This window comes from Caretta caretta, chromosome 8 (assembly GCF_965140235.1).
Source record: "Caretta caretta isolate rCarCar2 chromosome 8, rCarCar1.hap1, whole genome shotgun sequence".
NCBI lineage: Eukaryota > Metazoa > Chordata > Testudines > Cheloniidae > Caretta > Caretta caretta.
The window spans coordinates 52,309,935-52,337,655 of record NC_134213.1 but is presented as its reverse complement, the minus strand read 5'-3'; the positions used below and the strand labels follow the sequence as shown (position 1 = coordinate 52,337,655).

General features: G+C 41.3%; 1 protein-coding gene across 9 annotated transcripts in view; it reads right to left on the bottom strand.

The window, feature by feature from the left end:
* The window catches only part of RALGPS2 (Ral GEF with PH domain and SH3 binding motif 2), a 277,132-nt gene that overhangs the window by 47,422 nt on the left and 201,989 nt on the right, over positions 1 to 27,721 (bottom strand). For all 9 annotated transcript variants that reach the window (XR_007358002.2, XR_012669645.1, XM_048860736.2 and 6 more), the window contains 2 exons: positions 22,511 to 22,646; positions 19,583 to 19,734 (listed from right to left, as the gene is read on the bottom strand). Coding sequence is in view for 7 of the 9 variants with exons in the window: in XM_048860736.2 (XP_048716693.1) it covers positions 19,583 to 19,734; positions 22,511 to 22,646 (288 nt within the window). In the remaining 2 variants the exon portion in view is untranslated. The remainder of the gene's footprint in view (positions 1 to 19,582; positions 19,735 to 22,510; positions 22,647 to 27,721) is intronic.

The following is a 27,721-nucleotide window of genomic DNA, read 5'->3' as shown; positions in this document are numbered from 1 at the left end:
TATGCCAGTTTCTCCTACAGTTAATTTTCTGGTTATCACTTCTGGAATCTGAAGTCATTTCAAATGACCTCCTTTTGAAATGTGCACCTACTCAATTTTTTTTTTCAGATCCCTTTAACTTAGAAATTGCTTGGCCTTAACAGCTGAAACTTTAAGTATATGTACAAATTCAGTATAAAAAGGAGTTGGCATAATTACTCCACCTCCGCGAGAGGCGGAAGCTTTGTCGGCAAGACAGCATTCCCACTGACATAGCGTCAGTGTGGACAGCTTAGGTCACTGTAACTTGCATCACTCGGGGTGGGGTGCGGGGATCTTTTTCATACTCCTGAGTGACGCAAGCTAGATTGATTTACGCAGTAGTGTAGACCTGCCCTTAGTTGACTGGGCCTAAAGAACTTACCTTGTCAACCAAGATTTCAGGGGGCTCTCCCACTCTTCACAGGCCCAGGCAATGCTCATGACGTATGAGCACCCTTGGCTTTCTTTTTAAGCTCACTAACTAAGTAACTAACAACAAAAATAATTCCCAAAAATGCAGAAAAACAAGAACTGATGATGAGGGAAGTATCTAGGGCACTGAGCGAATTCAAGTTTGTGCGCACCTTCAGCAGACAAAAGGGACACTTCCTTTCATACATTCGGAATTCTGAACAAGCAGAGAGGGAGTAAAGGTCACAACAGTTATTGCTCTCTAGAATTTTTTGGAAGCACATGGCACAAGAACCTTGATATCACAAGCGGGAATATGCAGAAGCCACCACAAAGTAGTAATAAATATTGTCCTTAAATATTTGATAGCAAGGGTCATAGAATAGGCATATAAATTATAATATTTCCTTACCTTAAAGTTCAGGAGGATTTTTAATAATAAAAATTGGAATTAAAAAAAAAAATCAGCCGATATGTGGAGGGAGCACATTGTATCATTCTTCAAGAATCCCCTTAGGACAGCAGTGCCCAAACTACGGCCCACCAGAGCATTTCATAAGGTCAGTGGCCTGCTTCAACACAATATACTAATGGCTGTTTCATTATCGTTTTGTCGTCATGTTTACATCATTTTAGTTTACAAAAGTGTGCAAAGAGACAATACTGTACATAGAAACAAACTATCTAAATACATATGAAACAAGCTGAACTTAAAATAAGTCAACAGGGATGACTTTAAATCTTATTAAAATATGTAAAATCTGTTTGGCCAACACAAGGTTGGGCAGCACTGCTCTAGGAGATTGAGCATTAAAATCCACAGGACTCCAAAGAACTGTATGCAGTCCTTCAGGGCCGGAAGGGATGGGTGACACAAAACACAGGGCTCTTGAGGGAGGAAAGAATAAAAGAAGAGGGAGAAGAGTGTACAGGTTTCCAAGAGGGGTTTGGACAACCCTGTTGTTACCCATTTTCTCACTCTCACTATTTTTGTTTCCAGTGGGAGAACAATTTTTTAAAAAGCTTTTTTAAATGTTGTTTTGCCTACCTACTGAACACAATTCAGTGCTTTAAAGATGCAAAGAGCTATATTATTGCTATTATGTCACATATACACAATGCAGAATCTTAAAAAGAACACATGAAATAAAAGGATTCACAAAATAAGACTATATCTGGGGTAGAAAATATATTACTAAAGATTTCCTTGTGGCTCCCTAATGCTTGTCCTTTAAGCATTGTACATTTATGCAGCTGAGTGGAAGGAAACAGAAGTCTACTTAGCTTGGTGTATTTGCCAAAGGACACTGGATTGTGAGCTTGTTTCTTCTTATTTTGTTTCCCCACCAAACTTCCCTCCTTTGGGTATTTCTAACTTTTATTCTGCATCTTTTCCTCTTCTGTTTGATATGTTTCATTGCAATTTCTCTATTTGGGGTGGTGTCGTCATGTACTTTGTATAATTTAAACTGAATTTTTAATTACAGCTTAAAACAGGTCTTTCCAGGCCCAATTGTAGGAGATATAAAAAGTGTTTTAAAATACCATGTGTTTAATTCAGAGGCAAGTATAACTTTGATGGGAATCTAAATTTGTGCCTTTTACACTTGATTTTGGGCCCTTAAGTGTATAAGTCACATCAATAGAGTCCTTTAGTGGACTGGCATCTCCCAAAGTCCATTGTCAGTTAAGTGTTTCTTGATTGGGCACTTATTCTGAATAGTCCTTTCTCAAGAAGCTGACCAAATGCTTAGAATCAAAAACACTGAGATACAAGTACATAGCCTAACCCTAACCCGTTCCTTCTCCACTGCAGAGTAAAGTAATAAAACTCCAAAGCAGAAGTGAGGAGGGAGGGTAGTGGAGCACCCACAGGGGGACACATCTTGAAGAACCTCTGTTACCGCACAAGGTGAGTAATGTTCTCTTCTTCTTTGAGTGATGTCCCTGTGGGTGCTCCACTTTAGGTGACTTCAGAGCAGTGCCCACCAGTGGAAGGAAGGCGCTTCAGAGTGGAAGTCATAGCAGATGAAAGTACAGTAGGTCTGAATATGGGCTGGATGTATGCACTACAAGGTGGGTAGAAAGTTGGCTAGATTGTCGGGCTCAAAGGGTAGTGATCAATGGCTCCATTTCTGGTTGGCAGCCGGTGTCTAGCGGAGTGCCCCAAAGGTCGGTCCTGGGGCCGGTTTTGTTCAATATCTTCATTAATGATCTGGAGGATGGTGTGGATTGCACCCTCAGCAAGTTTGCAGATGACACTAAACTGGGAGGAGTGGTAGATATGCTGGAAGGTAGGGATAGGATACAGAGGGACCTAGACAAATTGGAGGATTGGGCCAAAAGAAATCTGATGAGGTTCAACAAGGACAAGTGCAGAGTCCTGCACTTCGGACGGAAGAATCCAATGCACTGCTACAAACTAGGGACCGAATGGCTAGGCAGCAGTTCTGCAGAGAAGGACCTAGGGGTGACAGTGGACGAGAAGCTGGATATGAGTCGACAGTGTGCCCTTGTTGCCAAGAAGGCCAATGGCATTTTGGGTGTATAAGTAGGGGCACTGCCAGCAGATCGAGGGATGTGATCATACCCCTCTATTCGACATTGGTGAGGCCTCATCTGGAGTACTGTGTCCAGTTTTGGGACTCACACTACAAGAAGGATGTGGAAAAATTGGAGAGAGTCCAGCGAAGGGCAACAAAAATGATTAGGGGACTGGAACACATGACTTATGAGGAGAGGCTGAGGGAACTGGGGATGTTTAGTCTACGGAAGAGAAGAATGAGGGGGGATTTGATAACTGCTTTTAACTATCTGAAAGGTAGATCCAAAGAGGATGGATCTAGACTATTCTCAGTGGTAGAAGAGGACAGGACAAGGAGTAATGGTCTCAAGTTGCAGTGGGGGAGATTTAGGTTGAAGATTAGGAAAAACTTTTTCACTAGGAGGGTGGTGAAACACTGGAATGCATTACCTAGGGAGGTGGTGGAATCCCCTTCCTTAGAAGTTTTTAAGGTCAGGCTTGACAAAGCCCTGGCTGGGATGATTTAGTTGGGATTGGTCCTGCTCTGGGCAGGGGGTTGGACTAGATGGTCTCCAGAGGTCCCTTCCAACTCTGTTATTCTATGATTCTATGAATAGAGTATCAGAAGATGTATGTTGTTGCAAAGCATAATATTGGGTAAATGTGTGTGGAGAGGCTCAGGTTGTGGCCCTACAGATTTCAATGACGGGAATATTATTAAGAAATGCTATGGAGGCTGATAGGCCTCTGGTAGAACGCGTGCAGATCCTCATGCAGATTGTTGTTCATGCTGGAGGTAGCACAGTTTTATGCAGTCTGATATTCATTTGGATAGACGCTGTTTGGAAATGGTGTTACCGTTTGATCATTCAGTGATTGAAACAAACAGTTTTGGAGATCTGCGGAAAGATTTTGTTCTATCAATGTAGAAGGTGATAGCCCTGCGAACATCCAGGGTGTGTAATCTGGACTGTCATTTGTCCACATGTGGTTTAGGAAAAAATGTCTGTAAGTGTATTGGTTGGTTGAGGTGAAAGGATGAGACAACTTTAGATAGGAACTTGGGATGTGATCTGAGAGCTACTTTATCTTTGCAAAAGATTGTGTAAGGAGGGTAAGCCATGAGAGCTGACAGTTCTCCAACCCTTCTGGCGAATGTAATGGCCACTAGGAATGCAACCTTCATGGAAAGATGTAGGGGGGAGCTTGTAGCATGGGATCAAAGGGAGGGCCAGTGAGGGCATGGAGGACTAAGTTGAGGTCCCATGCTGCAGTGGAATTCCAAATATCCAGGTAGGAATTGGAGAGGCCCTTAAGAAAACGTTTAGTGAACAGATGCATAAAAGTAGAGAATCCATGTACTTTATGATGGAACGCTGTGACGGCTGATAGATGGATACGAATGGAACTCATGGAAATGGCAGTCAGTTTGAGTTCCAGGAAGTAGTCGGAATGAGAGATAAAGGGGCTGAGAGAGGTTCCGTCTGTTTGTGTCAGCACCATGAGTCAATTTGCCTCCACTTATGTATGTATGTGAGTCTGGTAGTTGTCCTACAACTGTTCAAAAGATGTTTTGTACATCTGCAGAACATGTCATTTCAGAGTCTAAAAGTCATGCAGCAACCACACTTTGAGATGGAGTCATTTGGGATCTGGATAGATGACGCGATCTGCGTCTTGTGATAGTAGCCAAGGTAGAAGCGACAGTGTGCGTGGTGGGCAAACAGCCATGTGGAGGAGGTAAGGGTACCATGTTTGTCGTGACCTTGTGGGAGCTATTAGGATCACTCTGGATGTCTCATTTGATCTTGTGAAGCACGTGGCTAGGAGGGGGGTGGGAGGGAAGGCGTATAGTAAGAGAGCATTCCATTTGATGAGAAAGGCATTGCCCAGATAGCATGGAGCAGAACTGGGGGCATTTGGTGTTTTGCACAGTTGCAAAAAGATCCATAGTTGGAAAACCACACCCCACGTTCGGAAAATGTCTAGGAGTACTGGCGTGTTCAGCTTCTACTCATGGTCCTGGTAAAACTTCCTGCTTAGGGTATCTGTCATTGTGTTCAAGCAGCCAGGAAGGTATGAAGCCATAATACATTGTGCTTGATGCACCAGTGCCAAAGCACATGGCTTCCACACAGCGGGAGTGTGATCGCACTCCCCCTTATCTGTTAAGTAGAACATACAAGCTACATTGCCCGTGAGAATCTGTACCATCTTGTCTCTGATTAGCGGTAGGAAGTGGGAACAAGTGTTTCGAACTGCCTGCAGTTCTAGTAGGTTTATATGGAGATAAGACACTGTTGTGGACCATCGACCCAGTATAGAGTGTGGTTGCAGATGTGCTCCCCATCCGAGAAGGGAAGCATCCGTGGTAATGGTGATCGACGGTGGATTCGGTAGGAAGGGCACCCCTCTGTAGACGTTTTCTGGGTTGGTCCACCACAAAAGAGAACCTTTGACTGTCTCTAGCATGGTGAGCTTGTTTATACTGTGCTTGTGTGGGACATAATTTGTTTGGAGCCAGGCTTGTAGGCACTGCACATGTAACCTTGTGTGTCGGACAACAAAGGTTGTGCTAGCCATGTGGCCTAGAATTTGTAGGCAAGTTCTGGCAGACACTTACGGGCTGTTTTGTACTGTAGAGATCAAATTGGTTAGAGTCAGAAATTGTTTTGTTGGTAAGTGAGGCTGTTGCCTCTAGGGAGTTGAGGTCCACTGCCATAAAATTCCAGGTGTTGAACTGGTGTTAGAGTGGATTTTTTGCATGTTTATCTGAAGGCCTAACTTGGTGATCAGGGTTATTGTGTGTTCAGTGGATTTAGGGCTACCTGTCTTGTTAGTGCTTTCAATAGACAGTTGTCCAGGTAGGGAAAAATCATGATTCCCTCTCTGCGTAGACAGGCAGCTACCACGGCAAGTACACCGGACCAGAACACAGGATTTGGGATCCATGTACGGTACAGCGTTAACGCGGGGACCTCGTTATAGCAGCAACTGCATTAAAATGAATTGCAAGTAAAGTAATTAAATTTAGGATCCATGGCCGCGACCGCGTTATATGCAAATTTGCGCTATACAGAAGTGCGTTCTAGCAAGGGTCCGGTATGCCTTTGAGAATACTCGAGGCGCAGTGGAAAGGCCAAAGGGTAGCACTTTGTATTGGAAATGGTCCTGTCCTATTGCAAATCGTATGAATTTTCAATGTGAGGTATAGATGGATATATGAAAATATGCATCCTGGAGATTGAGGACTGAGAACCAGTCCCCTCTCTTTCTAACACTGGGATAATGGTGCTCGGCGTGATTATTTTGAATCGCTGTGTTTTCACAAATTTGTTGAGTCGCCATAGGTCGAGGATAGGCCTCCAACCTCCTGGTTTTTTCTGTGTGAGAAAAAAGTGGAAATAGAACCCCTTCCCTCTATACTCGGATGGTACGCATTCTACTCCTCCCAGAGACATGAGGCGGGCTACCTCTTCTTGCAGTAGATGCTCAGAAGAGGGGTCCCTGAAGAGAGACATGGAAGAGGGGTGGGTAGACTGTTTGGAGGTAAGGGGAATGGAGTAACCAGTTTTGATAATTTCTAATAACCATCTGTCATAAATATAAAGGGAAAGGTAAACACCTTTAAATCCCTCCTGGCCAGAGGAAAAACCCTTTCACCTGTAAAGGGTTAAGAAGCTAAAGATAACCTCGCTGGCACCTGACCAAAATGACCAATGAGGAGACAAGATACTTTCAAAGCTTGGGGGGGAAGAGGGGGGACAAAGGGTTCTCTCCGTCTGTGTGTTGCTTTTGCTGGGACCAGAGCAGGAATGCAGGTCAGAACTCCTGTTAAGAGTAAATAAGCAATCTAGTTAGATATGCATTAGATTCTGTTTTGTTTAAATAGCTGATAAAATAAGTTGTGCTGAATGGACTGTATATTCCTGTTTTTGTATCTTTTTGTAAGTTAAGGTTTTGCCTAGAGAGATTCTCTAAGTTTTGAATCTGATTACCCTGTAAGGTATTTACCATCCTGATTTCACAGAGGTGATTCTTTCACTTTTTCTTTAATTAAAATTCTTCTTTTAAGACCCTGATTGCTTTTTCCTTGTTCTTAAGATCCAAGGGTTTGGGTCTGGGTTCACCTATGCAAATTGGTGAGGATTTTTATCAAGCCCTCCCCAGGAAAGGGGATGTAGGGCTTGGAGGGATCTTGGGGGAAAGACATTGCCAAGTGGGCTCTTTCCCTGTTATTTTTGTTAGACGCTTGGTGGTGGCAGCAATAAGTTCCAGGGACAAAAGGTAAAATAGTTTGTACCTTGGGGAAGTTTTAATCTAAGCTGGTAAAATAAGCTTAGAGGGTTTTTCATGCAGGTCCCCACATCTGTACCCTAGACTTCAGAGTGGGGAAGGAACCTTGACACCATCTGTCTGATGTAATACTCTGCCAGATTAGGTAAAATGGGTTCAGGCCATCTCTAAAGGTCTTGAAAGGTGTAGATGGTTCCAGTGTTGAAAGAGATGGAATTCGACCAAGGCCTCAAATTTGTCGTCTGGCAATTGATGGTTACAAAATAGTATTCAAAGGAACAGGTTGCAGTTTCCTCAAGGTTTTTTGCTTCCGACCCTGCTGGTCGTAGTATCTATTGCGCTGTGCATAAGGGGTGGGGAGATTGGACTCATTTAGGGACTTGATAACTGCCCTGTCGTCTTGTGTCTTTTGATCTTAGGTGTGTGGATGCCCAGAGATTGCAATGTTGCCACTGAGTCCTTAAGAGTGTGTAACGACCCGTCAGTTTTGTCCATGAAAAGTTTGGATCCCTCAAATGGTAAGTCCTCCACATCAACTGTACCAGCTTTGGGAATCCAGATAGATGGAACCAGAAGGCTCATCTCATGACAATTGCAGTTGCTATGGATCTCGCAGCTGAATCTGCTGAATCAAGGCAGCTTGTAACGCTGTTCTGGTTATGACTTGACCTTTTGTGAAGAGTGATTTGTAGTGTTCTTATCTATCATCTGGAATTAAGGCAGTAAATTCAGAGAGACTTGCATAGTTGTTGTGGTCATACTTTGCCAATAAGGCCTCATAGTTGGCAATTCTCAATTGTAAGTATGACGTTATTGACATGAACTGTGACCGTATAGATCATTGTTGCAACCAAGGTCCTACAGTTGCACCAAATCTTGTACAAAGGAGATCGAGTAAGGTGTCTATGGAAAGGTTGTAATTTGCTAGTTATGATTATGTTGTCTGTATGTGTGTATCATTTTTGTATTTGAAGTTATGAATATTGGTTATGTACTTGTATCTTGATGTGCTTGATTCTAAGCAGCATCAGTGAAGCATTTGGTCAGCTTCTTGACAAAGGACTATTCTCAGTAAGTGCCCAATCAAGAAACAAAACAAAGTCCCAATGGATTTTGGGAGACGCCAATCCGCATCTGAGCTTTCCTGGGAATGTTCAAACTAACATGTAAACAATGGCGTTGGCCTGCAAAAAGCTGAATCGTTCATGGACATGTGACTTGCTCACGTGGCTACAAACTCCATCTTGTTGCTGTGATTTTGCACAGAAGAATGAAGGGGTTTCCACCCACAAGAGAGAGAATATAAAAGACCCTGGAAGCCCCTACACTTTGTCTTCAGCTGGCTCAAGAGATGGCCTCTCCACCCCAAAGAGATGCCTGAAAGAAACTGAAACAAAGGACAGCAACTATGGGGGTGTGAGTGATTGCTGGACCCAGGCCATAAACTACTACGTTGGTCTGAAAAGGAAGAAGTCCAGTCTGTGAAAGAAGCTTATTGGGACATCTCTGAGGGTCAGATTTACCTGTATTCAGTTTCCTACTGTAGTAGGCTTAGACTTGCATGTTTTGTTTTATTTTGCTTGGTAACTTACTTTGTTCCATCTGTTATTACTTGGAACCACTTAAATCATACTTTTTATACTTAATAAAATCACTGGTGCTTATTAATTAACCCAGAGTAAGTAATTAATACCTGGGGGAGCAAACAGCTGTGCATCTTTATCAGTGTTACAGAGCGTGGACAATTTATGAGTTTACCCTGTGTAAGGTTTATACAGAGTAAAACGGATTTATTTGGGGTTTAGGCTCCCAGAAAGACTGAATACTGGGTGCTGGGAAAGTCCCTGTTAACTGAGAAGCCCCTGGGCTAAGTGAATCTTAGTTACTATGTACTGCAGGGGGGCGTAGCCCAACCTCTTGGTCTGTGCTGTAGCTGACTGGAGTGTCTAACTCAGCAAGATGGGAGAGGAGAGAAGCCCTCTCTGGCAGGGGGGGTTTGCTCTCAATGGTATCCCGGCACATCTAGTGACAGTTTTGAGGGAGTTTATATGACCAAACCCATCAGAGTAAGCAGACTATGCTTTGTGGCTGAAAAGATTCCAGTTTTTGTCATTTGGAGTGTTTCTGTAGCACTGTTGCCTACCCAATTCATTGACTGCGTCAATCACCAATGAATTCAGTGTCGGATGCGAAAAATGGGAATTCAGAGCCATATGCAGTATGTAGTATTTTTTATCAGACCTATTACAGGTAGGTGGAATTGTTGCAGGAGTTTGCCAGAGCAACTTCACAGGGTCCATAATCACATCATTCATGGGAAGGGCGATTTTAGATGAAGTTGATGGGTGCAGTATGTCAACTAGTTTGTGTTGCGATTCCTGGACTTCTTCCAGTGGCAACCCTCTTGTAGAGGTCTTGAAATTGTTTAAAATCATCACCTGTGGTGGGAGGGGGGGACATAATAGTGTCATCTGGTGAGGATGAGGCGCGGACTTCAGGTGGATTGTCTGGATCAGAGAATTCCTCCTCCTCCCCTTGAAATCCCTGGTCAGAGGTGCTGGGTGGGCCCTGTGGCATCAATAAAGGTGCATGACATATGTCAGCTGTGGAAAGGCCAACAGGTATGCCCCGCTGTTGTTGTGGATATGTAGCCCATGGGTTCCAAAAAGGCCACTGTGGATGGAAGGGCATAGTGGGCATCCAGGGCTGCCTGTACCAGGGCTGGTTGGGAAGGTATGTTGAGTAGCTCGTGCACATAGGGGTGTGCATGGTAGGAGCAGCAACGGGGGAAGAATGTGGTGGAGACTGCCCCTCATCCTCATTTCCATCCTCATCATCACTGAAGAACTGTGGAGCAGAGGTGGAGAACTGAGTTGACTAAGTGCTGCAGGTACCAAGGTATCATTGGTGCGCCAAGGATGGGAAACTCCGGTACTGACAAAACAGAGAGGTTCCGGTGGCGGAGGAATTGCTGCGACGTGTCTGGTATCAGTACCGTTTGTGTGGTAGGAAACGGTACCGATTGCTGGAAATTGCTTGTCGGCACCAGTGTGTGACTAGAGTGCGTGATGGTCACAGTAGGTGGCAGCATTAGCATCAGAGTTAATGAAGTGCTTGGTACCGATTCCCTTTTCATGGCTGACGGTACCACTGCATGGAGTTTTGTTTCCCCTTGGTACCTGTGACCAAGCTCGGCTGCTTGGGAGCTTTCAGTTTCTTGGTACCGATGGTGCCGAAGGGGCCCACTGTTTTGGCCGTTGACACAGCCGGTGCAGTTGGTACCAGCAGCGTTTGCTCTTGAGCAGAGCACCTTTTCTTGGCCAACTCCAAAGTTGGGGACATGGTACCCTGTTGTTTTGCTGCCTTCTTGGTGGGTTGATCAGGAGCTCATGCAGTGGAGGAAGGGCCCTTATAAGAGGCTGCCGATGGTGATTTCTGGCCGGGTGAGGTGCATACCTCAGGCTCAGATGCTTGTTGGAGAGACTTCTCCATGAGGAGAAGTTTCAGTTGGACATCTCTTGCCTTTCTGGTGCGAGCTTTCAGATTGTGACAATGCGAACACTTCTGCGGTATATGTGCCTCTCCGAGACACCAGACACACAGCGTGTCCATCTGAAAGAGGTATAGAAAACCTGCAGGTAGGCAAGCGTTTGAATCCAGCGGAGCCAGGCATGGCCCTCAGGCAGCATACTCTCCCCATAAAAAATAAAAGGAAGGAAGATCAACAACCACGTTGTTGTGGTAGAAAAGGAAACCTACAGCCCTATGAAGAAAATTTAAAATAACATTTCTGAGAGAGAGATAAAATAGGAAGGCTAACTATTCTGAGAACTAAAACTAAGCTATTCCTAAGCTGCGAGGTACTGCTAAGTGCTCCGACTCCAGCCAAAGGCGGTAGAGAAGGAACTGAGGTGGGGTTGGTCGCATAGTGCCAGTTAACTGCCTGAAGCGGTGCGAGACGGAGACCATGCATGTGCAACCCAACCAGGCACTGCTACCTTAAATCTCTGACTACGGGCACGGGGCGCACCGAGACCTAAAGTGGAATACCCACAGGGACATCACTCAAAGAAGAATCAATGGGTCTCCACACAATCACAAAAGTTTTCCCACACTGTTCTGGTTGCAGGATCAGGGTCTTCGAACTTACATTCTTTGGGGAAGAAACTGTCTCTTCCTATGTGTTTACACACTGCCCAGAACACTAAGGCTACAATTTGACTGGGGTATCTGGGCCCTGCAATAATTCAAATAAAGTGATCAGAACATATTAATTTCAGTTCCTGTAACTGACTGCTTTAAAAGCCAATCTGAAGTAAAGAACAGCAGAACCATTTAATTAACAGTTAAAAAGATGAGTGAGCACATCTCCCAAATAAAACCAAACCATTCAAAACAAAAAGCATAATAGGAAAAGAACATGTTTCAGTTAGGGAACTTGGATACCCAAATGTTTGACTTTATCCTAGCATAAGTGCTCCTTAATTAAAAAGAAAATAAAAATTTTGAATAATTTATTTGAACCCTTGGGTAAAGCCTTTTGCAATTAAAGAATAAGGCACTTGGTATTTTCACGGTTTCAAACAGAGCTGTCATTGTGACCACATACACCCCTATATTCACACTGTACACACCATTGTAATATAACCTTTGTACAAAATATGCTTTGTGGGCAGTGTTGCCTCTAATTTTTCCCACCCATGTGCGGAATGAATCTTATGATGTGCACCACTGTGGAAGTGATGTGTGATACATCACCTTCTCAGTGGTGCACATCACAAAATTCATGAGGCGGGGGTGGGGCAGAGGGGGTTCAGAGAGTGGGAGGGGACTCCATCTGAGGGTGTGAGCTCTGGGGTGGGGCCGGTGATGAGGGGTACAGGCTGCCCCAGGGCTACCGTGGAGAGAGAGAGGACTCCCCCCAGCTCTCTCCCCCTGCAGCAGCACCAGGGCTGGCGGGGGAGGGGTGCCTCTCCCCACTGTGGCAGGGCTGGGGCTGGGGCCACGGGATAGGCACCTCTCCCAGGGCCACGGCAGGTCCAGTCCAGGGCTGGGTTGGGGCCACGAGAGACCCGCCTCTCCCATGGCCGCAGCTGTCCGGGCTGGGGCGGAGGAGGGGGCACCTCTCCCCTGGCCGTGGCAGGTCCATGCCGGGGCTGGGTTGGAGCCTGGACTGGGGGAGAGGAATCTCTCCCCACTGCAGCCCTGAGCGCCTGCACGGTGCTTAATAGGTTGCTGCGCAGCTTAGAGGGAACTTAGTTTGTGCGGTATCATTTCAAAACTAACAACTTGCTGGTCAATAACATCATGGTGAAATATATGTAGAAACATTATATGTAAAGTTATATTTATAAGCCGAAATTAGGCCTGAAATGTGTTTTCCGGACAAGTCTCTCAAAGACAAAGGACAAGCTGACACCTCTAGCCAGGTATCATCCAAGTGGACGGGAAATCACCTATCAAATGGCCATTCTTTAGCAAGGAAGGGGAACAGGAACAAACAGCATGGAACCTCTTTCACCACCAGACTCCCGGTCTCCATCCTCATAGAGCGAATAAATTTTATCTTGGGGTAACTCTCAGGAAAATGCATTTCAAAGGGTGACTGAGCTATAAAATTGAGGGGCAAAAACACCCCAAGTGATCTTTCCCTATCCATCTCTTGCTCTTTCATCTAAGAAGATAAAAAAACAGCCTTTGAACTTTTGCAGCAGATACTGGCCTGACAATTTGGTCAGCAATGTTACTGGGAACATGTGGTAAGGAACTTCACCTTGAACCAAATCTTAATTTGTTAAATCTTAGTACTAGGAAGCATTTATCATTCTCTCTCTTGTAACGATTTCTGACGTTAATGACATACTTTTGTTCACTTACAACCTATCTCCTTATAGTTAAATAAACTTGTTTTATTCTTTAATCAAAACTAATTCAGTGTTATGAACTGTGTGGGTAACTCCATTTAAGATAGCAAACTGTTGTATACTGATCCCCTTAGAGGGGCAATGGACTTAAAGGAATACTCTAAGGAATACCTGCAAGGCCTTGAGTAATGGCTATGTGCACAGAAAAGGAGTTTGCTTGCACACACAGTATTCTCTGCATATGCCCCGAAAATACTGTTTGATATAGAGCTTTCTTTCCATTAATGCCTTTGAATTCTATTTATTTTTCAAATCACATTAATCCCTATATGTTTTGGCTTTAAAAAAAAATTCTACAAGAAAAGGAGTGTTAAAAGCACGTCCAATTTAGAACTCTAATGTTTAATGGTGGCTTTACTAAGCTGGTAACCTTGTTTCTCTCTACTTCTTTCCTTATTTTTACATTGATTTAATTTCATAACAGCAGTAAGCACATCTTTACTGTGACGGCTACATTATTTGAGTGACTGAAGTCCTTTATTCTTAGAGTCATATGCCTGGTGACACCTATTAATGTAAGTCACTCAGAAATGAATATACCCTGTTGTATCTTTATACTTAAATTTTAAATGCATTAACCTACTTCTTCTTAAAAACACTTTTTGGTGAGGCCTTCGCAGCCAGACAGTGCTTTAAAACAGTGTTTCTCAACGTTTTTGATACCAGGGACTGGCATACTGCCTTCCTAACCTGTCCAGGAGATCTCAGGGACCTGACTGGTCGTTGAGAAACACTGCTTTAAAAGATTTACAAATTCCTCAACATCACGTGTATTTAATTTTTTTTTGCATTCCAGCAGTTTCCCCTTTTTCAGATAATTGAAAATTTTTATCTGATCTTCTGCTTTAGATTTAACTGCAAGTTTCTGAAAATAAAAATAATCCTTGCTATAACATTATTGTTGCAAAGGCTAAATTAATTTTGGGGGATTGTGTAAGTAGGGATTGTGTAAGTAATTTAAAAAAATTGAGAAACTGTCCTATTAATAGCAAAAAAGTTTGTTTTTTTTAAAATATGATTCACAGTTTAAGAGAGAAGCAGGCCTTGGGTCATCGGTGGCTGGAATAGTTTGGTGCCTACATCTATTCATTTTTAAAAATTTCCTTCCCCTGCTTTTTTTCCTTTTCTTTCTACAATGTATAAAGACTGTCTAAAAGGGGTTTTCCCCTCTTTTTTTCTGTATTATAAATTCAGGTTTTGTTTACCTGTATTTTCTGGAACAATCTATGGATAACTGGACAACCAGTAGGATCATGACACCACAAGTACCAAGGAAGTGAAACTTGACTAACTGAGAAGGGATTTTTAATCACCATACCTATAACTGCTGTGTGTGTTTGTTAACATCTATATACCTCAAACACTTAAACATGAAAAATGTCTTTATGAAAGATTCAGTTTACAACCCCTTCAATTAATACATGAGAAAGCTTCTACTCTAGTTGTCTAGTTCTCCAAAGAGATCTCCAAAACACAAAGGAAGAAACAAGAGTATTCCCACAGTATTCTTGTCAGCAAGTTAAAGAAGTATGGGCTGGATGAATGCACTATAAGGTGGGTAGAAAGTTGGCTAGATTGTCGGGCTCAACGGGTAGTGATCAATGGCTCCATGTCTAGTTGGCAGCCGGTGTCAAGTGGAGTGCCCCAGGGGTCGGTTTTGTTCAATATCTTCATTAATGATCTGGATGATGGTGTGGATTGCACTCTCAGCAAATTTGCGGATGATACTAAACTGGGAGGAGTGGTAGATACGCTGGAGGGTAGGGATAGGATACAGAGGGACCTAGACAAATTGGAGGATTGGGCCAAAAGAAATCTGATGAGGTTCAATAAGGATAAGTGCAGGGTCCTGCACTTAGGACGGAAGAATCCAATGCACAGCTACAGACTAGGGACCGAATGACTAGGCAGCAGTTCTGTGGAAAAGGACCTAGGGGTGACAGTGGATGAGAAGATGGATATGAGTTAGCAGTGTGCCCTTGTTGCCAAGAAGGCCAATGGCATTTTGGGATGTATAAGTAGGGGCATAGCGAGCAGATCGAGGGACGTGATCGTCCCCCTCTATTCGACATTGATGAGGCCTCATCTGGAGTACTGTGTCCAGTTTTGGGCCCCACACTACAAGAAGGATGTGGATAAATTGGAGAGAGTCCAGCGAAGGGCAACAAAAATGATTAGGAGTCTGGAACACATGACTTATGAGGAGAGGCTGAGGGAACTGGGATTGTTTAGTCTGCAGAAGAGAAGAATGAGGGGGGATTTGATAGCTGCTTTCAACTACCTGAGAGGTGGTTCCAGAGAGGATGGTTCTAGACTATTCTCAGTGGTAGAAGAGGACAGGACAAGGAGTAATGGTCTCAAGTTGCAGTGGGGGAGGTTTAGGTTGGATATTAGGAAAAACTTTTTCACTAGGAGGGTGGTGAAACACTGGAATGCATTACCTAGGGAGGTGGTAGAATCTCCTTCCTTAGAAGTTTTTAAGGTCAGGCTTGACAAAGCCCTGGCTGGGATGATTTAATTGGGGATTGGTCCTGCTTTGAGCAGGGGGTTGGACTAGATGACCTCCTGAGGTCCCTTCCAACCCTGATATTCTATGATTCTACGACTTTGTATGCCTTATATATCTAAAATAAGCCATTTAAATTTTTTTAAACAAACCAATTTTATACATCCTAAAGCAGTAAGGACACAAAACCCAACCTTCCCTCCACTGGACATCACCTTAAAATGTTGATTTTTAAACTTCTTGAGCAAAACACTAACAAAAACACAACCTCCCTCTCCCCCGCTCAAAAAAATAAAATGCCCCAAAACCGAAAAAAAAGCATAAACAGGAAATATTTATCTCAGATCCGCACTCCTTTGCACCCTGCTTAAAAGGAGCTCAGCTACAAAACTGAAACTCACTTTAACTTATTAAACTTTATATAGCTATCCAAGTTTTCTTTAAATACCCTAAATATACCATTTGACTCTATCAACTCAACAGGAAACCCACTTCACCCATTCAATACTTTCTGTAAAATACCACCGTCTTAAATTCTTCTCAATATTTGGTCTTTCCAATGACCTCAAATGGATCCTTCTGGCAAAATTTTATAACTATTTTTACCTACTTCAAATACTTCATCTGAAAAATCTTTAAACATCCTTGTGTCTATGCAACATACTGTGCTTGATACTAGTCAACATCCCATTAGCTTTCTTTATTGCTAATAACTCCTAGGCTGAGAATTTAAATTTGACTTGTGCAGGCTTTTAAAAGAAATGGGCTTCTATACTTATTTGCTTTGTAATTGAGAAAGAAGGCCTGAAAGGGTTTTTTCTTTTCTTTTTTTTTAACTGTAGAAATATCAGGAATGGCAAGTTTGGTGTTCGCTGATTTGCTGGATAATGTCAGAGATCTCAGGGTTGTTTACTGTGAGCTCTAATACCTTGACTGAAAGTGTGAGGGTGCTGAATCTTTAATATAGGCTTTCTAAAGCCAAATGTTCATCACATAAGTGGGTATTAATAAAAACAAATATGCAAACAAACACCTAACAGTTTAAAAAAGTATTCAGACTAAAAATGTTCCCCTTTTTTGAATCCTGTGATATCATTTTTCTAGTGCTCCTATCACCATAGACAATCTCTAGCCTAAACGGAACCTGAATTTTTAACCTAAAAACACAAGTGGAAAGAGATCCTTTTCTTAGGAAAAACATTTCAGCCTTCTTTATACATCATGAAGAAAAAAAGGACAAACCCAATTTTTCTTTGAAGATCCTCTTTAATTGTTGGGCAGATCCTCAGTTGCTGTAAACTTGAACAGCTCTGCTGAAGTTAGGGAGGGAGCCAATTTACCCCCACTGAGTCTGTTATTAAAATCAGACCTTTTCCCTACAATATTTTAAATAATTCAGGGCTACTTAAATTTTACTTCTCTTGCGCACTGTATATACTCAAGGACATCATTTTACGAAGACTTACCTTGCGTCAAATTCATAATTTATGTAACTCCATTGACTAACAACAGCCATAAAATTGGTCCATCATATTTCATATTCTACTTAAGTTTATAAAACAGCTATATCACTATGTTCTAACACCACCTATTCTGGTATCTGTACATTTTAATGCATATATTTGACAGCTTTGTCAAAATCATTAATAAAAGTGCACCAGTCCCAATGCAAGTATCCTATGGGATAACAACCTAAAAATGAAACTTGTGTATTCACAGGCCTCAGTTATTTCCTCAATGTATGCCCTTGCCATAAGCTCAGTTAACTTATATGTAGCTTTATGCAATACCAAGCATGAGACCCAGGTTTAGGAGAAAAAAAAGTCATTTATTTGCATGTTCAGAGGTGACTTTTTATCTTTCTGTTCCTAGGCCCCAAATTTGATTTTCCAATGCAGGCTGATTGTGACTTAGAAGGATTCCAAACACCTGAAGAGTGTACTCCACGGGGCCACATCACACAGCAGTTCTGTGCAGTTCTCTCCTACTGGATATGGTGCCAAAAATAGAAACCAATGTACATACTGTAACCAATCTACACACACCACTTATTTATAAAAATATAATCTCATTTGGAATCCAAGTATTTCAGGAGTGGGAATTAATAGGAAAATTCATAAAAATGTTGATGCTATGATACGTATTTTTATTTCAACTCAAACCTTAAAGAGAAGCTTTCTTGAATTAGTTCAGTTGAAGTTAAATATCTTTCTTTGACCCTGTAGCATTACAGCTTCTGCCACCATAAGGATAAGGACTGGAGTTATACTTGAGAAACTGGAACACACTGGAGCAAAGACTGTTGTCTTTGTCTAAGGCAGGAATATACAGACACTAAAGATTCTAAAATTTTTATCACTTTCCTCCAGGATGAAAGGTCAGAGGAATTAGTCTGAAATTAGAAGTGGATTTGGGCCCAAAAGAATTTCTGCAAGACTGGATGGACTACAAACATATTATAGTATTGTTTGAATTTTAATGGACAAAAACTCTGTTTCTTATTGACTGGTTGAACCATTTGGATTTCATACTCAGGCATAGACTCCCAGGGGTACACACCTAGGACTTCACCCCTAAAAAACCCCTGCAAAACACACCAGTGACCACCCACTATAGTAAATGCATGAGTGGGCAAGTGGACCAAACAGACAAATATAATAGAAGTCACACGGGGGAAAGGAGCAGAAAGACAGAGGAAAGTGAAAATTTTAAACTGCCCTTCTCAAAATGCGCCAGCTCCCTTTCAGCAGCAACAGAAGTGCCGGTGACTTTTAATGCAACCTTTATTTTATAAGTTAAATTGAGAATTACATAGCTAAAGCCCCATCCTGAGAGATGCTGAACAACTGCAGAAGTCAACGAAGGTTAGCTGACTATAGATGCTGGGACATAAAATGCTACTTAAAAGGGTAGCCTGGCTCCTGGATGATAGGAGGAGGGAAAAAGAGTCTAAGAATTAGTCTTCACTACAGTGCTACATCAGCGCAGCTGCATTGGTGCTAGTGTGGACAGCGCTTAGGTCGATGTAACTTGCGTGACTCAGGGGAGTGGCTTTTTCACACACCTGAGAGACGCAAGTTGCATCGACTTAAGCGGTAGTGTAGACAAGCCCTAAATGATGCAGGAAAGTTTAGAAACAAAAATTGGTAGAAAAGTTTAGCAAGCACCTGTCCCCTATTATTTTCAATATATTTATTGTTTTTAAACTTTTTCTATCACCACATATCCTACTAGGAGCTATTTCTGCCAGTACAAGGATAAAGCTCAAACTCCCTTAACCACCAAAATTGTTTTCAAAACCTGGAGTTCAAAATAATGAGCAATACTCTATTAAGCTATAAAAGACACACAATTAACAGACTAGTTTCTCATGTAGTTTAATGGGTGAAGCCCGCACCTGAAACTTGCATCAATAATTTACTAAGTGCACACTCAATGTGTGCTTATCTGAAACATCTGAAGATTACCACCTTTTCCAGTAAGACTTTTACTAGATAGAGGTTTTCTTTTTTACCATTTAAATTTGTGTTGTTAATTCAGTATCACATTTTAAATAACGATCAGTGCCAGCAGGCAGAAAGTTTTAATTTGGCATGATTTGAACGAAGGATTTGCTTTGCAAAATATCTGGAAAGAAAGTAGTAAAACAATTATTTGGATGTATCATTGAATAGGTTTAAAAACAATCATCTAATAATGACCTGTCAGCTGTAGTTCAGGTCATGCCATTTATTCTGCCACTTTTCACACACAGTCCCCCCACCCCCACTGCACATTCCTACCTACCTTTGTTCTAAAACGCTATCACGATTTTATAATAGTCCTGCTGGTACACACCTTCGAGTCAACTGTACTAAAACACATTTTGACTAGCACAGCTAAATTTTAAAAATGTCTCACCTATTGAAATTCCACTAGAAAGGGTGGAGCTCTCTGCTTGCCCTCTGGATGGGGCATGAGGTTCCATGACACTGTCGTCCAATAGGTGCCTTGGTCCCGCGTTGGGGAATGTTGCACTTTTAAACTCTGCTGTATTCATTTTGTGTATGAAACTGGAACAAATGAGGATACAAATATTCTTAATGCATTTCAACAGCCACAGCTTCAAGGTATTAAAGAATAATACGTAGTTTGCTGTGCACCACTTGATAATTTAATGGGCTCACTGACAGAGCACTAGCAGTATAACTCGCATGGGTTATTAATAGCAAAATTGCACAATGCCCCTGAGGGCAGAGGGATGACTGGTCCTTGAAATAACATTTATCTGAATGAAAATGATGGTGCTTTAATTTAATTACAAGAACTTTGAAAATTAACTGTATTTTATATGCTAGGGACAAAATGAGTTCATGTTAGCCTCATACTTGCACAGATAAATGTCATGTTTTTATTGTAGTTTATAAAGCTTTCACATGAAAGAGATGAATTAGAGAATAATCTCTAGAACGTGCTCCTTGAGATGACAAGGGAACTGAGGAGAAACTGACATAGTTTTTGGGTATACTTTCAAAAGAAGGGTAAGGAGGGTTGCTCAGCCATGGAACAGATTTAATTATACCTTAGAAGGAAGTTGACTATCTGCCTCAGCAAAAGGTAAGTGGCATGTGAGATATAAAGCTGCTCTAGAAGTTTTTCTGCTGGGTTTTTAAGAGTAGTCAATAAGAAAGAACAAATAAAAACTCCATGATTTTTATTGGACTTTCAATATCTTTTTTAAAAAAAAATGCTTCATGAAGAAGGAAGAATGAATGTGCTTCTCTAAAAGAATGATGTAAGCAGGCCCAAAGGCCAAAGTGTCAATGATGTAATTGGACCATATCTAGCTCAGAGTGGAGCAGAAGGGGGTAATAACACATTGGAAAGTCAAAACTCAATAGGTATCTTGGTGGAAAATGCCTCTATTTAAAAAAATAATCAAAATGTTTTAATTACAGAGACTGACTAGAGACTATAGCACAGGGTACACCGGGAAACAGAAGTCAAAGCTGAGAAACTTTATGTTGACATGGGACAAATGTTACTGATTAATGGGCTGCAGTGCCAGAGGAGCTCCTTTATGAACAACAGTCAATCACAGCTCATCAGAGCACTGGGGAGAGCAAACCAACACCAGTTGATTCTGACAGCTAGAACTTCTGAGTTCCTGCCAGCTCTTCCCACAGATGCAAGAGCCAGTGTGTAGGAATACACTGAGATTGGTATTCTCACTGTAGCATAAAATTCCTTACCTGTATAACTATTGTTCTCTAAAAGTAACATTCTATACAGCTCCATATTTTAAGTTCATGTGGAATTCAGAACTCCCTAAGGATACAGAAAAGTATATATCCTGTCCCATACAACTCTAAACAGAAGTCTTGAGCTATAATGGGTACATGAACTCAGAGTAGCTACCTTCTCATTATAAGCCTCTGTTAGAACTACTGCCATGAATCTCAGAAACTAACAGGACAAATCTCAGCTCTTCAAGAACTATGAATACACAAAAGGAGCGTTAGAAGAAAAAATGAAATTAGCAGTTTATCATTTCTCTGTAGGTAAACATTGTTATTGCTAGAGACTACTGAGCTAGAAGAAGTTCTGAAACCAGCCAATCATTTGGGATAAATTTCCAGTGCAGAGAATGGAGATTTGACTCTTGACTCAAATTGCCATTAATGGGAGTCTTGGAGATACAGTCCTGTGTACCAGTATTTGGTAAAGTGTATATATAATAAATTCTATGTGGTTCCTTTAGAGTTCTGTTAGGACAGAACAAATCTGAGAATGGCTTTAACACAACTTTTAATCAACAAAGTGTGTTAATTAATAAAGTGTGTTTGTCTGTCAGATTTTCATACAATGCTTATTACCTTGGTATCTAGGTACTGGACAAAATCAAGGAGCACAAAAGTCCAAAACAAAAGGAGTTTTTCTCCCTCAATTCTTTTGGGATAGAGGGGACTTCATTGCATGTATAGGAAGTTTTTCTTCCTTAAACAGCAATTGTAGGAGTTAAATTTCATGCAAGCAAGTTTACAGAAAGAAATGATTCAATGTCTCAGACACAATTGGAGATAATTAGTTCATCTTGAAACAATAAAAGCTGGATGCACTTTGTTATGGCCTCAGTTCCTTTCAGCCGTAATTTATGGAAGACATCAGGGAAAGGAGAGAATATTAATTAGAAGGATAACTGATTAAAAAGGAACGAAACACCACTTGCTTAAAAACTATTAAAAATCTAATACTTTAAGTACCATACTAAATGAGCAACCTTATGAGACAGAATTATTTTAGCTTCACATAGAGAAAGGTGCTCTGGTTCTGAGTGATCATATTGTACTTGGCAGATTTGGAATCTCATGGGATCTGCTCTTGCAAATTCAAAAAGTAAACGAAACCCAAATTGCTGCAGGTAACAAGATTCAATCCATGCAAGCTCTTAAATCACATAAGTATCAGGACCTTTTTTATTTTTTACTTAAAAAGCAATTTCATATTAAGTGTGCAATGAGGAAATCGAGGTCAGGTACTCTAACTGAGGAAGATCTGGTTCATTGTGTCCTGAGTCAGGCTCACTCATAGAAGGCGAGCTGTAAGGAACACAACTTTTCAGAGGCAAGCAGTAAGACATCATAATGCAAGTTAAAAAAAAACTGATTAACGAATAGACAAACGCTGTTTCTTGCATATATTCCTTCCAGAATAGGAGTTGTGTTTTGTGGTCTTTATGTAGGAACATTGCTAATTAAATATTTCACTTTTTAAAGCAAAAGCTTTTGTTGTCAGAAGACAGTCCAATATGTACATGCTCAAACTCTTAAAAGTAAATAAAATGCTGACTTGTATCCCAAGCTGTGACATTTCCTATGCCCATGTGGTATCAGGTTCCTAGGTGATGGGGGAGTTGGTGGTAGCAATGCTCCTTCAGCTGCAACACTTTTCCGTGCACTTTGTGGAGATGCTCCCACTTCAGAGCCTGTGAGCAAAGGAAAAATAGGAAATTCCAACTGAGCATAAGAAATACCAATGTGACTACTTCAAATGCTATTAATCAGCCCTCCAAAAATATACAAGGTTCATATTTTTCCAAAAGTTGTATAAGATTCCTACTGAGAATGTCTATTGTATTTTTTTGAAAATAAATATAAAATACTGCAGGATCTTGCTAAAGTACAAAATTAAAATTCAGTTTAAGAGGAGCTAATAATTATTGTTAAAAAAGCAATAAGAATATAAACATCTGAGTCTTTTTAAAAGTCAAACTGTTATACTATACATTCCCATTAGACAAGTAATGCGTCTTTTGGCATACTCTAGTACAAAGGAAGCATCTAAAAGGAAAAGGTTTATTTTTATCTTAACCTTTTCATCTTTATAACATAGTTTTATCATTAAGTAGTTATTCCTCCTAACATCATTGTGAAATAAAAGGGCTTTTTCTCCATGTCACAGAGAGGGAAGCAACCATACATTTTATTGACAGGTTTCAGAGTAACAGCCGTGTTAGTCTGTATTTGCAAAAAGAAAAGGAGTACTTGTGGCACCTTAGAGACTAGCCAATTTATTTGAGCATAAGCTTTCGTGAGCTACAGCTCACTTCATCGGATGCATATGCATCTGATGAAGTGAGCTGTAGCTCACGAAAGCTTATGCTCAAATAAATTGGCTAGTCTCTAAGGTGCCACAAGTACTCCTTTTCTTTATACGTTTTATTATTCCATGTCATTTAAAAATATTATGTATTCTTATTAAAATAATAAATATGCTAAAGAACCTGGAGCATTACAAAGGCAAAGCAGAGCCAGGCTGAGTCCGTGGGGAATGGAGAGGCTGGCTGGAAAGGAATCGATGGGTATGTCTACACTGCAGGTAAAAACCTGCACCTGGCCCATGCCAGCTTCCTTGGGCTTGCAGGGCTTGAGCTACAGGGCTGTTTGATTGAGGTATAGATGTTCAGGCTCGGGCCTGGGGCCCTCCCACCTTGCAGGGTCCTACAGCCAGGGCTGCAGCCCAAGCCTGAATGTCTGTACAACTCCTTAGCTCAAGCCCCGTGAGCCTCAGTCAACTGGTACAAGCCAGCTGCAGGTTTTTAATTGCAGTGTAGACACACTGTATAGCACATTTACAGATCTTTTGCTCTTTAGATAGTTATTTTAAAACCACAAATAAAACAGGAGAAGCAGATTCAACTTTAGCTTAATAGGCAGCCTTACCGGTTTTGGATGCAATGGTCCCCAATCTGATTTCTTGATAGATAAGATTCCTTACAAAATATTAACTTTGCTATTCCATTGCACAAAGATCAGGAAATTCAGATTCAAGATTCCAACCACCACCTTAATTCTGTTCCTTTGCTTGTACGCACTAAAATAGTGTCTTTAAGGAAACTGTGGAAGAGCGTGTCAACTGGGATTGAGATGGAAATAGGAGACAGATTTGTTGAAAAGTCTCTGGGTAAGGATAAAAGGGGTTAAAAAACAAGGGTGATGTCATGGTAGGGGTCTACTACAGACCACCTAAGCAGGAAGAAGAGGTGGATGAGGCTTTTTTTAAGCAACTAAGAAAATCATCCGAAGCTTAGGACTTGGTGGTGATAGGGGACTTCAACTGCCTAGACATCTGTTAGGAATACAACACAGCAGGGCAGAGATTATCCAACAAGTTCTTGGAATGTATTGGAGACAGTTTTTTTTTATTTCAGAAGGTGGAGAAATCTACTGGGGAGCAGCTGTTCTAGATTTGATTTTGACAAATAGGGAGGAGCTGGATGAGAATTTGAAAGTGGAAGGCAGCTTAGGTGAATGTGATCATGAAATGGTAGAGTTCATGATTCTAAGGAATAGTAGGAAAGAAAACAGCACAATAAAGATCATGGATTTCAAGAAGGCAGATATTAGCAAACTCGGGGAGTTGGTAGGAAGATCCCATGGGAAGCAAGTCTAAGGGGAAAAACAGTTCAAGAGAGCTCCCAGTTTTATACAGCACATGAAAAGATGGAGTTGCCTTACCAAGTGGGGGGTCTACTATAAGGTGGGTGCATAACTGGTTGGAAAAACATTTCCAGAGAGTAGTTATCAGTGGTTCACAGTAAAGCTGGAAGGGCATATTGAGTGGGGTCCTGCAGGGATCAGTTCTGGGCCCAGTTCTGTTCAATATCTTCATCGGTGACTTAGATAATGGCATAGAGAGTACACTTATAAAGTTTGCAGACAATACCAAGCTGGGAGGGTTGCAAGTGCTTTGGAGGATAGGATTAAAATTCTAGATGATCTGGACAAACTGGAGAAATGGTCAGAAGTAAATAGGATGAAATTCAGTAAGGACAAATGTAAATTACTCCACTTAGGAAGGAACAATCAGTTGCACATATACAAAATGGGAAATGACTGCCTCGGAAGGAGTATTGCAGAAAGGGATCTGGGGTCACAGTTCGGGCCCTGCCAAATTTACGGCTGTGAAAAATGTGTCACAAATCGTGAAATCTGGTCTTTTGTGTACTTTTACCCTATACTATACAGATTTCACAGGGAAGATCAGCGTTTCTCAAACTTGGGGTCCCGACCCAAAAGAGGGTTGTGCGGAGGGGAGGGGGGTCACAAGGTTATTGTAGGGGGATCACGGTATAGCACAGAAGCATGGGTGGCAGTCTTCAGAGCTTGATGACTGGAGAGCGGTGGCTGCTCCCTACCAGAAACAGCACAGAAGTAAGGGTGGCAATACCATAACATGCCCTCCTTCTGCACTGCTGCCTTCAGAGTTGGGTCAGGACCCCTACAGTGACAACACCATGAAATTTCAGATTTAAAAATCTGAAATCATGACATTTATTATTTTTAAAATCCTATGACTGTGAAATTGACCAAAGTGGACTGTGAATGTGGTAGGGTCCTAGTCATAGTGGATCACAAGCTAAATATGAGTCAACAACGTAACACTATTGCCAAAGACACACAAAAACCAACACAAAACACAACTCAATTTAATTCCAGGATGTATGAGCAGGAGTGTTGTAACAGGACATGAGAAGTAATTCTTCTGCATTGATATGGCCTCAACTGGAGTACTGTGTTGTTATGAGCACCACATTTCAGGAAAGATCTGGACAAACTGGAAAAAGTCTTGAGAAGAGCAACAAAAATGATTAAAGGTCTAGAAAACATGACTTACGAGGGAAGACTGGAAAAACTGGGTTTATTTAGTATGGAGAAGAGAAGACTGGGGGTGGGGACATGATAATAGTTTTCAAGTATAAAAAAGATTGTTACAAGGAGAAGGGAGAAAAATTGTTTTCCTTAACCTCTGAGGATAGGACAAGAAGCAACAGACTTAAACTGCAGCAAGGATGGTTTAGGTTGGACATTAGGAAAAACTTCCTTATTCTCAGGGTAGTTAAACATTGGAATAAATTGCCTAGGGAGGTTGTGGAATCTCCATAATTGGAGATTTTTAAGAGCAGGTTAGAAAAACTTCTGTCAGGGATGGTCTAGATAATATTTAGTCCTGCCATGAGTGCAGGGGACCAGACTAGATGACCTCTCAAGGTCTCTTGTAACCGTAGACACACATATGCTAGTAATTATCTTGGAGAACTCATGGAGGATGCGTGAGGTCCCAGAGGACTGAGAAGGGCAAACCTAGTACCTATCTTTAAAATGGGAAACAAAGAGGATCGAGGGGACTATACACTAGACAGCTTAACTTTGATACCTGGAAAGATACTGGAACAAACTAAACAATCAGTTTGTAGGCACCTATAGGATAACAGGATTGTATGCAACAGCCAGCACGGATTTGTCAAGAACAAATCATGCCAAGCCAACCTGATTTCCTTCTTTGACAGGGTATTGGCCTACTGGATAGTGGAAAAAATGTAGACATGATATATCTTGATTTTAGTAAGGCTTTTGAGAAAGTCCCACATGACATTCTTGTACGCAAATTAGGAAAATGTGGTGTAGATGAAATTACTACAAGGTAGATCCAAAACTGGTTGAAAGGCTGTATTGAGAGAGTGGTTATCAATGGTTTGCTGCCAAATTGGGAGGATGTATCTAGTGGGGTCTGGCAGGGGTCAATCCTGGGTCTGGTATCATTTAATATTTTCATTAATTGTTTAGATAATGGAGTGGAGAGTATCCTTCTAAAATTTTTGGACGACACCAGCTGGGAGGGGTTGCAAGAGCATCAAAATGACCATGACAAATTACTGAATATCATCAACATGATGATATTCAATAAAGTGCAATCTACTACACTCAGGAAGAAAAAAACAAATGCACAACTACAAAATGGGCAATAATTGGTTAGGCAGTAGTACTGCTGAAAAGGATTTGGGGATTATAGTGGATCATAAATTGAATACGAGTCAACAAAGTGATACAGCTGGAAAAAAGGCTAACATTGTTCAGGCGTGTATTAACATGAGTGTTGTAAATAAGACATGGGAGGTAATTGTCCTTCTCTACTTGGCACTGGAGAGGCCTCAGCTGTGTCCAGTTCTGAGTGCCACATTTTAGGAAAGATATGGACTAACTGAAGAGTCCAGAGGAGAGCAACAAAAATGATAAAACGTTTAGAAACCCTGGCCTCTGAGGAAAGGTTTTTAAAAAAAAAAGGGCATATTTAGTCTTGAGAAAAGATGACTGAGTGGAAACTTGATAAGACTTCAAATATGTTAAGGGCTGTTATAAAGACGGTGGTGATAAATTGTTTTCTATGTCCACTAAACATAGGACAAGATGTAATGGGTTTAATCTGGAGATTTAGATTAGCTACCAAGGGAGATGTAGATTAGATATCATGAAAATCTTTCAAACTACAGACCAGTCAATCACACACCTCATTTGGAACTGGAATAATCAGGCAGCAAAAATTACCAAAAAAAAATGCAGTACAGTACTGTGTTAAATGTAAATGACTAAAAAAAACACTAGGGAAAGTAGCATTTTTCTTCTGCATAGTAAAGTTTCAAAGCTGTATTAAGTCAATGTTCAGTGTAAACTTTTGAAAGAACAACCGTAACGTTTAGTTCAGTTACGAACATTTCAGAGT